This window comes from Cyprinus carpio, chromosome B10 (genome assembly GCF_018340385.1).
Source record: "Cyprinus carpio isolate SPL01 chromosome B10, ASM1834038v1, whole genome shotgun sequence".
NCBI classification, from domain to species: domain Eukaryota; kingdom Metazoa; phylum Chordata; class Actinopteri; order Cypriniformes; family Cyprinidae; genus Cyprinus; species Cyprinus carpio.
The window spans coordinates 24,000,076-24,013,201 of NC_056606.1; the positions used below are offsets into that span (position 1 = coordinate 24,000,076).

Consider the following 13,126-nt stretch of genomic DNA (forward strand, 5'->3'; position numbering starts at 1 on the left):
TGTGAAATTACTGCATTTCCGTGTCAATCCATGTTAATTTTTACCGCGAACAATGCGCTGTCATTTTAATTCAGCACATGCAGCACAGCAAAAATAGACTCGGTGCATAAACGATTGCTGCACTGCTGCAGACGCACCGCTCCTGGAACGCACTGACGGACCACAACCGCGTGAACGCTGGAATCCGTTAACATGGGTGCGTAAAAAAAAAATAATAATAAAAAAATAAATGCAACGCATACGCACTGCAGACGGAGTGTGTGTGAAACAGGCGTAAGGTTGTTTGCAACTTGTGCAATGCGGAATTAGTTTACTGTAGGAGTTCTTCCAGTCTCAAGTACCACCTAAACGCAAAGCACCACTTCGCTAATGCAGAAGATGCCGGGCCAAGCAATGTAGCGCAGGGGAAGAGTCGTCGTCAAACTACTATGTTTGAGTGCAGCACAGCTCTATCAGTACTAACAAGTACATCTTACTGAACATAATTTGAATGCCTTGGGCAGAATTCAAATGAGCCATTTTAATCTAGATTAATTCCAAGATTACAGTGAGATTAATCTAGATTAAAAAAATTAATCTATGCCCACCACTACTATCAATCTATCACACTGCAGGACACACTGAAGTTTGTTTTCAAACAGTTCGTACCGCACTAGTGATTAACGTCACTAATTAGAATTCATTGTTAGCTTTTACTATCACTCATGTTTGTTTGTGATTATTATTTATCAGTTGGGATTAGGAAGGATTTTGGAAAGATGAAAATATGCATACGTGAAGAAACTGCACAACAGCTGTGTCTTTCTCCCTCTGCTTTTAGAAACAGTCCCGATTAATCCCAGACACCCAGCGGCTGAAACAAACAGCATGTAACGAGGCACAAACCTTGAGTACTAAACACATCCAAACACCCGAGTTGAGCAGAATTCCTCTGCTGAGATTTACGAGCAAATGTCACCTCTGCCAACGCAAAGAAAAGAGGAAAAGAACAGACTTCATGTCCATTAGTGACAACCCTGCAAATAAACTGAAAGTACAGTTCTTCCTGTTCTCAAAAAACAAACAAACTTCTTTAGAATATAGATTCAATTTAGATAAAGATCAACACAAGCTTTGTGATTAAAGTCTATAAATGACACCCACATGCAAAACTGCTATTGGTATCTACTAAAATAACCACTTCATTATAAAGCAATCAAACCCTTCTGACAAAAACACACTGTTAATGTCCAACCCTTCACTTCAGCAGATTCCTCTTATATAAGATGAGCTCAGAGCAGAGGAATTCTAGCTATTGCTGAAGTCATTTTCAGATGATTTTAGTAGGTAATCATTTATTCTGAAACCATATTTCTGAATCATGAATGAGGTCAGGACGTTTGTTCACAGCTCAGTGGTTTCTGGTATCCGTGACCATGATCACTAGCATTCCTGTCAGGACATTAGAAAGGACAAAGATCAGGAATGGCACATTCTTCCAAGATGAGGCCACTGCAAAATCACTGTGATGTCATTTAATGAAGGTGAACAGTCAAGCCTTTGATCTTACAATCTATGCAATAAATACTTAAATAACATTTTTTAATTATACATAACACACACATGCAAAAATATTTCTAGATGTAGTAGTACTATATTATATTATAGTATTATATATAAATACTATTTAATATATCATGTTCAAATATTATATAATATATGTGTATGTATATTAGTGTATACTTTTTATTTGACTCAGAAATATGATGTTGAATGTGGGTGTAAATATATATATATATATATATATATATATATATATATATATATATATATATAATTATTATTATTATTATTATTATTACTATATTACCACCTATATACACAAATACATTTTTACATAACATTTCTAAGTCAAACAAAAAATGTGCACAAATATACATATACACACATAAATTAAAACATTTATATATAAATAATATTCTAAATATATTATATATAAAATAATAGTTATGCATGATGAAAATGAAATGAATAATGAAAAATATATTTATTTGCATACTAAAATTGTATATTATTATTATTATAATTATTCATGTGATTTTTTTGTTTTATGATATATATGATCATTTGATTATATAAACAGACATATAATGTCATTATATAGACCATTCAGGGTAACAGCTTACGGTTGTCTGATATAATCTCCCCTGTGATGATGGTTTTACACAGAAAGTGCTCAACTAAAATAAGAACATCATCAAGAATGAACTAATATACACCTTTAGACACATTCCTGAAAACTATGACTAAGTGTGAAAGTATGAAGCCTCGTATGAGCTCCAGAAGATCATCATCCAGGAGAACAGATGAAAACATGTCACCTACTAATGTTTCTAAATTTTTTCATTTTAATTAGCTTCTTTAATAATGCATAATAATATTTGCACAGACAATAGTGTTGGTTTAATCTAATGAAGACGGCACAAAATAAGCAGAGGGACCGTGAAATGGCACACGACTGCAAGCCAAGAGTGCAATTTGAGTGAAATTGCAGCAAAGTCTCCAGAGTTACGCATCAGATCTGTTCATTTACAATCGGTGCACTGTAATGAAAGCTTGTGATGGCATTGAATGAGACATAAACTGGTCATTTGAGCAGCAAAACACTGACCCCTCCTGGTCAATCTGTGTCATGTATTCCAGAGGACTGTATTAGAGCCCTGCACGGGCCTGAGATATAGGCCCTAGCCTGGCCCTTGTCCGACAGTTTATCATAATTACCAGCCCGAGCCCATCTTTTTTCCCCCTTCTCCCAAAACAGCTTATACTTCTGTTCCAGCTATTAAAATAGTTCAGTTTTGTATGTAATGGCAAAGTGATTATATTTCATTTTGTTTTGTTTTTTATTAATGACTGAATGATGCATTTATATAGCGCTTTATTGTTTATTAAGTTAATTTAGAAAAACGTTTGGAGCATTTTTTGTTCGTTACAAGTTTTTGTTTTTAAAAGTAACGACCAAGCAGCCAGCGGCTGACAGTGAGAATTGTCTAAAACAAAATCTATAGATATACAAAAACAGTTCAAGCATATAAAAATGTTCAAACATTAAATCTAGATAAATGTGCGCTATATGCAATAGTTTGTGCGGAGAGTGGAAGCTAAAGCACGCTTTGCAGGACATGGAGGCACCAGTGTGATCACTTGCATGTTTTTCAGTGGATATGCCGTCATTTTTGCTCATAAAAGGTAGGAGTAATACATCATTTGGAACTGTAAAGGGTCTAAGTTTATTTGTGTGCACTCACAATATCAACAAAACGTTGTGCTTTTATAAAATAAAGAAAACAAACATGATGCGCTTTCTGCCGTCTCGGTCTTGAACAGGAGTGCTTCACAAACTCAGTGAATACATGCCTCACAGACATGATACATATATCTATAGAAAGCTTTAAATTAACCCTTAATGAAATAAATCGAAAACAAAAACATAATCCGTAAAGATGCACTTCTATCTAAAGGCGTGTCTAATGAGGAGATCGTCATCTTCATTTTTTCGACACTGACACAGAAAACACTAGTTTATTAGTAAATAATTCAAACATCTCCTTACTATTTCCCCCTGACACATTCATGGTAATTACTTTTGCCGTTGCTTTGTGGCAAGCTTGAGCCTATTTCCTTATATCTTATTTTTTTTAAGATTACTCATTGTGTTTTAGTTTGATTTTTATGTGCAATCATGTATCAGTCATTCTACTTTTTTATCTCTTCTTCTTTGTTGGTTGTCATATGTGTCTAAGATGCTCTGTTTTGTTTTCAGGGTTACTTTTTAACATTCTGTCAAGGGTCTTCAGATGAAAAATAGCCTTTTGGGGTAATTCTGGCACATTTATAGCCATGTTTATTAATCTGCGTTGCCCCTGTAAACTAATAAACTACAACAAAAAAAAATAATTAACTTAAAAATTAAGTCTTGTAAATCAAGTAAAAATATCTTTGGAACGAGAACACTTTTAACAACTACTTGACAAGTTAAATGACTTTAAGATATTATGTCTTGTTTTCTGTAATAAAAGTGAAAAAATTTTGTTAGTTTTTTCTTAAAACAAGCAAAAAATAAAAAATAAAAAGAGAAAGAAATATAATCTTAATTCAAAGGCTAAACAAGATTATTTTTCTTGCCCCATTGGCAGATATTTTTGATCGTTTTAAGGAAAAACTAAGAAAATTTTGCAAACATAGTATCTTAAGTCATTTTACTTGTACAGTAACTTCATCTTGATTCAAAATGTTTTAGATATTTATACTGGAAAACAACACAAAAATACTACGTAAGAGAATCATTTTAAGCGGAGAGAAGGTTCAGCTGTTCAATGTGACATATCTAACTTTTTTATTGTATGGTATCTTTATTCTAACTTCAGTTTGAGGGCTGTCAGAAGGCGTTTTCCCGTCTGGAGAACCTAAAAATCCATCTGAGGAGCCACACAGGCGAGAAACCCTATGTATGTCAGCATCCCGGCTGTCAGAAAGCCTTCAGCAACTCCAGCGATCGAGCCAAACACCAGCGAACACACGTCGACACGGTGAGCGGCGCCTGAAAACCTCATTTTACACACTTTATCACTCCCACGCAACACACCTGTAAACAAGACCTGTCACAGACGTGTGCACTAACAGGTTGTGTTTCTGCAGAAACCCTACGCTTGTCAGATCCAGGGCTGCACAAAACGCTACACAGACCCCAGCTCTCTGCGCAAACACCTCAAATCACACTCTTTAAAGGAGCAACAAGCCCAGAAGAAGGTACGAGAATCATCAAAACACTGATCAGACTGAAGCTGAAGAAGAAAGTCTTAGTTCTGCCGTCAGTTATTCATCCTCATCTTTCCAAACTCTGATGCTGATCTGTTTTTTCATGCACTACGAAAAGGAAAATTTTAATTTACTTTATTTTCTATTATTTGTCTTCAGAAGGTGCTTTAATGGTCAAATGTTTGAAACAAATAAGATTGTTTAAAGACGTCTCTTCTGCTCACTGAGGGTGCATTTATTCAAAAATGCAATAGAAATTGTGAAATATTATTACAGTTTGAAATAAGTGTGAATAACTGTTAAAATGTTATTGATCAAAGCTGTATTTTCAGCATCATTACTCCAGTCTTCAGTGTCACATGATCTTCAGAAATCATTCTAATATGATGATTTGCTGCTCAAGAACCATTTCTGATACTGTAGACTGCAGTAATTATGCTAAAAATTAAGCTGCGCATCACAGAAATAAATTACAGTTTAACAGATATTCACATAGAAAACAGCTGTTTTAAATCATAATAATATTTGAGTATTTTTACTGTATATTTGATCAAATAAATGCAGCTTCGGTGAGCAGAAGAGGCTTCTTTCAAGCAGCAGGCTCTCTTTTTCTAATGGTATTTCTGTCCTTCTTGGAGTTTTCAAATCTTAACATGTAAACAAAGACTTTAAAAATGATGTCTCAAAAGCATATAGGTTTGGAAAGACATGAAGGTTTTTGTGTGAACTATGATTGTACAGCACAAGCATTGTCTCACATTGAACGAACACAGAGAGTTGTTCGTTTGAGGCAAAATGCATAGCATTTGTCAAGAGGCGTGATGATAACGGAGTCTCTAAACGTGTAAATTGTTAGCAGCCTTGTGTAGAAGCCGTTCATCATCACAGAGGAACAAAATAAAGCTCACATCACCATAGATACAGATTCCTCAGGTAGACGTATCTGAGAGAGAAAAAGTCACCTGTGATTATTATGAAGTACTCAGAATATACTGTGTTCTAAATATAATCACGCTGCGATATTTTAACCATATGCTCATGATTAATTACTGTACATTCAGCTCAATTAAGCAAAAGATTAGGAGCCAATTATCCGAGACATCATCTCCACTTGTTGTCATCTATTTGCTTTAATATCATTTGGAAAGTAAATGCAGTCCTTAAGTCAAGATGAAATCAAACTGGACAGCTTTTGCTTTTTTTGGTCTTATTGTGAATGATTCATTGGTGCATGTCATTTCAAATATATAATTCTCATGATTTGTTTTCTTAAATAATCTAAGCTGCAAAATAGATATTTACACTTTTAGTTTAAGCATAGACTTTACTTTCACTCAGAAATTGCATTTAAATTTCATAAAAATAAAAACAGGGAAAGGACGAGTAACATGGAATTAAATGTAAGATTTTTAGGTAGAAAGACTGAAATAGTATTTTCTTGTAAAATGTACTCTAATCTATTTACAACTTCAAAAAAATCATTTTTACACTGTACTTTACTGTCACTATTTACAATCCAGTCAGTTTCTCGTTGATAAAATCGTTAACATTTAAAGCATTTATGTATAATGCTTTATAAAGGTATTCATAATGTATGTTGTAATGCATTATATCATTTCAGAAATAATTTATATACATTTTATATAATTTCTTTTTTGCTCACCAAGCATGCGTTTATTTTATCTAAAATACAGCAAAAGCAGTAATATTGTGAAATATTTTTACTATTTAAAATATGCTGAAAATTCAGCTTTGATCACAGAAATCAATTATATTTTAAAATATATTCAAATAGAAAGCAATTATCTTAAATAGTAAAAATATTTCACAATATTACTGCTTTTGCTGTATTTTGGCTCAAATAAATGCAGGCTTGGTGAACAAAAGAGGCTTCTGTAAAAAACAAAAATTTTTACTGTTGAGTGGTAGTGTATATGATAATACAGTGCATTATAAGGTGCATAATTAATGCATTAAAACTACTTTAATAATGCATTGTATTTAAAGGCTTTAAGTAAAGCGTGTCATGTTGATGTGTGACTGTGTTTGATGTGATGTAGTTGAGACGCAGCACAGAGCTCAGTCAGGACGGACTCGCTGAGTGTTTGACCGTTCACAGCCTCGCACCACTGGACCTGATTGAGACCAAGCGCCAGTCGCCCACTAACGATCTCTACACTGGTACAAATACTAACTAACACTTATATATGATTTTGTTAGTTTTTGCTTAAAACAAGCAAAAATATCTGACAATGGGGCAAGAAAAATAATCTTGTTTAGCCTTTGAATTAAGATTATTTTTCTTATTTTTCTTGACAGATATTTTTGCAAATTTAGAATTTAGATTTGCAAATTTAAAATTTAGATTTTCTTTTTTATTAACAAAAACTTAATATCTTAAGTAATTTTACTTGTACAGTAAATGCATCTTGATTCAAGAATGTTTAGATATTTATACTAGAAAACAAGACTAAAACAGTAAGTAAGAATATCATTTTTTGCAGTGTCTAGTGTGGAAGTTTCACTAAGGGGTTTGTTCACACAGATTAAACATTTTACTCCTAAAACATGGTGAAAATGTATTTGTTTTCTGATTTATGGAGTGATAAAGAGAGAAATCCCAAATCCCCTTCGGAAAAAAAACTCTAATATGTCAACAAAATCAATCAAGATTTCTGAATCTGGATTTATCCCATATTCAGTTTACATTCTGGAAATGTATGCATATTTAATTAAATATTGTCTCATCACATTACGTTTCAGAAAACTTGTGATTCAAAAATGTTTGCAATTCTTAAATTATGGAAATATGGAGATATCTATTAGTTTATTAGTTTTTTTACCCTATTCACTTGTATCTTGTCTAGACATGTGTTTATTATTATTATTAATTTCTATTAACAAACAATGATTTTAGAACAGTGCACGATGCAAATGGAGCGATCAAATACATCCGTCTAGTGCATGTTTACATAGAAAAACACTGGAAAAGCAGAACAGTGTAATGCAGAAATGCATTTATGTAAACAGGCCATAAGAAGCTTTCTGTATATTTGGGTTATTTAGTTAGATTTCATTGCAGTGATGGCTAATGGCATCTAATCTGACCACTGTTTGACTCAAGAGTGATGATGATCTCTGTTTTATCTTCTGTCAATGTCCAAGTGTTCACCCTGAACCAGACAAACACCCCGCAGAGTCCCGTGAGGAGCCCATCCGATCCACAGACCCTTCAGACCCACATGCAGCTGCCGGCCGCACAGGGAAGCAACAGGTAGAACAACATGATCAGTTTGAAATGCATGAGTCACAGCATTTAACTAATGTGAAAGTGTTTGTTTTCTAAATGCATTGATTCATCTCTGCAAGTGTTTTGAGCTGGTAATGTTTAATCAGAACTAGATCTTCCCTCTGTTGGTTTCCTCCAATAGTTGCTCTTAAGCCCCGCCCTTTCAAGCTCTTTTGAAAGCCACGCCTACATCTCAACATCCAATCAACAACTGCAATATAAAACAAAGTCCATCCTACATTTTTTTTTCAATAATCCAGTACACTTAGAAAATACATCAGAAAATATTTGTCACTACTTCCGTTTATTCATTTCCCCTATCTATGTGATCATGCATTAAACATTACATTTTGATGAAATCAGTATTTTTTTAGTATTCTGTTTTCACTATAATTTTAGTTTAAGTTTTAGCAATTTTGATGTGTGTTTTGTGTTTATAGTATTTCGTTTCAGTTTATTAATTATAAATGTTGCCTTGGAAACTAGTTGAAATAAAATAAGTTTAAAATTTTCTTAATTTTTTTTATTTTATTACATTTTTTATTTTATTTAAAAAATATATAAGTAACACTTTTTTATAGTGTCATTAATAATAAAGTTAATATTAATGCTTAAAGATTACGAAGATAATGAACTTTTTCCAAAAGTTTGGGATCAGAATGATTTTTAATGTTTTTACAGAAGTCTCTTCTGCTCATCAAGGCTTCATTTATTTGATCAAAAATACAGGAAAAAAATTTAATATTGTGAAATATTATTACAATGTAAAATAATGTTTTTCTATTTTAATATACATTAAAATTTAATTTATTTCTGTGATGCGCAGCTGAATTTTCAGCATCATTACTCCAGTCTTCAGTGTCACATAATCTTCAGAAATCATTCTAATATGATGATTTATTATCAGTGTTGAAACTGTTCTGAAAGATTATTTGATTTATTTAAAATATTCTTGCATTTATTTAAAATAGAAATATTTTCTAAAAATATACACTACTGTTCAAAAATTCGGGGACAGTACATTTTAATTCTTTCTCTTTTTTTTAAAGAAAGAAATTAAAACTTTTATTCAGCAAGGATGTGTTAAATTGTTAAGAAGTGATAGAAAAGATTTATATTGTTATAATGCTGTTCTTTTTAACTTTTTATTCATCTAAGAATCCTGAATAAAGTATCGCAGTTTCCAAAAAAATATTTGTCAGCACAACTGTTGATAATTCTAATAATAAATCAGCATATTAGAATGATTTCTGAACATCATGTGACACTTTATACTGGAGTATTGATGATGGAAATTCAGCTGCGCATCACAGAAATAAATTATATTTTAAAAGATATTAAAATAAAAACCATTATTCTATATAATAATAACATTTTGCAAGATTACCGTTTTTTTCTGCATTTTTGATCAAATAAATGCAGCCTTGATGAGCAGAAGAGACTTCTTTAAAAAACATTACAAACCTTACTGATACCAATCTTTGAGCGCTTGTGTAAATAATGTCAATTTTGACTTTAACATCAAGCAAGGTTTTTCAGTGTAATACTATGCAAGTGAAAAACATATTACAGATCTGTATTTTACTAATTTAAGTATTAAGTAATTGAGTAATAACCTGCTCATTTTGAAGGAAACAATAATTACATTCAATTTTCTTTACGCCGCCTTGAGATTCACAGCAGCCTCTTTCCTCTGAAATCCTGCGAGCTAGTTCACTCGAAGTCTGAAAGACATTAAAAAGGAGGTACATTTGTATTCACTCTGAAAGACAGGTTAGCCGCGACACCAAGCTGGCAACACTTCTTTGCACCAGTGTCTGTGACGCTTCTTTCAAGCCTGATGAATCGAGTCTAATAATCCGCGCCGGTATGTTTTTTCCTATCGCTATGTTTCTGGTCAAACTTCAGTCGAGTAAGTTGCCACAAACTGAATCACTGTCTAGTTGACATTCATTCTGAGTTTCTCTTGGCGGAGTGAATCGCTGTGACCGATTCAAAAGCGTCTTTTCTTTCTCTCTGATCTGCGACGAATGCGTTCCTGGTTGTCATGGCTTTATGGCTGTGATAATCTGATTCAAATAAAGCAGGCTTTTCTCTGGTGAAAGCCTCCGCTGCGCTTTTGTGTGTTTTACACGTCTGCTGTGGCAAGAGCGTTTGGGAAGAGTTTATATTTTGGATGCCCATTCCTCTGATTCAAAGGCACAGAAAGGAACTTTTCTGCCTTTCTGGAACCAGATGCGCATGGCTTCTCGCCGGCGGTGGGCACACCATGCGCCGCAGGATCCAAGAAAGACAATCGGTTTGTGGGATGGAGACCTGCTCACGTTAGCCGACGCTGTAGCCACCGAGCACAAGAGCAGCAGGAAATTCAGTAAGAGAATCATAAAGTGCGAGAAATACCCAGACAATGGGATCGGCGTAATTATCTCGCTTTGTGCTTAATCGGGTGTGAAATACATCTGACCCCAGATTCTCTGTTCCTGTGCTTAACATTTATAATTCAGGCAAAAGGTACTTGCTTTAATCCAGTGTGGCAAAAATAGTGTTTAAAGGGTTAGTTCACCCAAAAATGAAAATTCCGTCATTAATTACTCACCCTCGTGTCGTTCCAAACCTGTAAGGCCTTCGTTCATCTTCAGAACACAAATTAAGATATTTTTGATGAAATCCGAGAGTTCTCTGACCCTCCATAGACAGCAAGGATATTACTACGATCAGTGACAGAAACATAGCAAGGACATTGTTAAAATAGTCCATGTGACATCAACGGTTCAACCGTAATTTTACAAAGCAGCGAGAATACTTTTTGTGCGCAAAGAAAACGATAATAACAATTTATTCAGCAGGACTCCTCGAGTTACTACACTGAATGTAATCAATGTAATCCGCATCGTTTACGTTCAGCATGCGCATGCTTTCTACTGAATGTATATAATGCTGATTACATTGATTATGTTCAGTGGATACTCTCCAAAATGGTGGAAGACGGTACGAACAAAGGTCTTACGGGTTTGGAACGACATGAGGGTGAGTCATTAATGACAGAATTTTCATTTTTGGGTGAACTAACCCATAAAAGCTCCAAATGAATCACTGCTGCACAAACTCAAGATCCAAAAGAATCTATACTGCACAGACACGACTTGAGCTCCAAATGAATCACTACTGTGCAGACTCTGGCTCCAAAGAAATCATTACCACACAGACTCAGGATCCAAATGAATCACTACTGCACAGACTCAGGCTCCAAACAAATCATTACCACACAGACTCAGGATCCAAATGAATCACTACTGCACAGACTCAGGCTCCAAACAAATCATTACCACACAGACTCAGGATCCAAATGAATCACTACTGCACAGACTCTGGCTCCAAATGAATCATTACCACACAGACTCATCTTGAGCTCCAAATGAATCACTACTGTGCAGACTCTGGCTCCAAACGAATCACTACTTCATAGATTCAGGCTCCAAACAAATCATTACCACACAGACTCAGGATCCAAATGAATCACTACTGCACAGACTCAGGCTCCAAACAAATCATTACCACACAGACTCAGGATCCAAATGAATCACTACTGCACAGACTCAGGCTCCAAACAAATCATTACCACACAGACTCTGGCTCCAAATGAATCATTACCACACAGACTCAGGATCCAAATGAATCACTACTGCACAGACTCAGGCTCCAAACAAATCATTACCGCACAGACTCAGGATCCAAATGAATCACTACTGCACAGACTCAGGCTCCAAACAAATCATTACCACACAGACTCAGGATCCAAATGAATCACTACTGCACAGACTCAGGCTCCAAACAAATCATTACCACACAGACTCAGGATCCAAATGAATCACTACTGCACAGACTCAGGCTCCAAACAAATCATTACCACACAGACTCTGGCTCCAAATGAATCATTACCACACAGACTCAGGATCCAAATGAATCACTACTGCACAGACTCAGGCTCCAAACAAATCATTACCACACAGACTCAGGATCCAAATGAATCACTACTGCACAGACTCAGGCTCCAAACAAATCATTACCACACAGACTCAGGATCCAAATGAATCACTACTGCACAGACTCAGGCTCCAAACAAATCATTACCACACAGACTCAGGATCCAAATGAATCACTACTGCACAGACTCAGGCTCCAAACAAATCATTACCACACAGACTCTGGCTCCAAATGAATCATTACCACACAGACTCAGGATCCAAATGAATCACTACTGCACAGACTCAGGCTCCAAACAAATCATTACCGCACAGACTCAGGATCCAAATGAATCACTACTGCACAGACTCTGGCTCCAAATGAATCATTACCACACAGACTCATCTTGAGCTCCAAATGAATCACTACTGTGCAGACTCTGGCTCCAAACGAATCACTACTTCATAGATTCAGGCTCCAAACAAATCATTACCGCACAGACTCAGGATCCAAATGAATCACTACTTCACAGACTCAGGATCCAAATGAACCTCTACTGCACAGACTCAACTTGAGCTCCAAATGAATCACTACTGTGCAGACTCTGGCTCCAAAGAAATCACTACTGCACAGATTCAGGCTCCAAACAAATCATTACCGCACAGACTCAGGATCCAAATGAATCACTACTGCACAGACTCACGCTCCAAAAGAATTATTACCGCACAGACTCATCTTGAGCTCCAAATGAATCACTGGTTCATCTTGGCAGTTAAAGTTTTCAGAGAGTTCCACATGTAATGATCATTTTATATGCTGAGATGTTATCCAATCACAGCATTTCATCTGAAGTCTGCCAGCAGACACCCCCCTTCCAACAGAGCCTTCAACTCAGGGTAGAAAAATACTATTTCTAAGTTATGAATGTTTTTGATGGGGGAAAAATCATACTGAGATTATAAGTGCACCTCAAGAAACATTCTAAAATAAAATGTATTAAATGCATTTCATGACCTTTAAAGGTACAATTCATGCAAAATGACTCGCTGTCAGCCCATACTTGTTCAAATGAAACGT

At 35.0% G+C, this 13,126-nt stretch overlaps 1 protein-coding gene across 1 annotated transcript in view; it reads left to right on the forward strand.

Annotated features, from left to right (window-relative positions):
- Positions 1–13,126, forward strand: part of LOC109113095 (zinc finger protein GLIS3-like) — a 28,321-nt gene that overhangs the window by 11,780 nt on the left and 3,415 nt on the right. The window contains exons 3-6 of the mRNA XM_042733322.1: positions 4,407–4,568; positions 4,678–4,788; positions 6,858–6,978; positions 7,963–8,071. Of these exons, the coding sequence (XP_042589256.1) occupies positions 4,407–4,568; positions 4,678–4,788; positions 6,858–6,978; positions 7,963–8,071 (503 nt within the window). The remainder of the gene's footprint in view (positions 1–4,406; positions 4,569–4,677; positions 4,789–6,857; positions 6,979–7,962; positions 8,072–13,126) is intronic.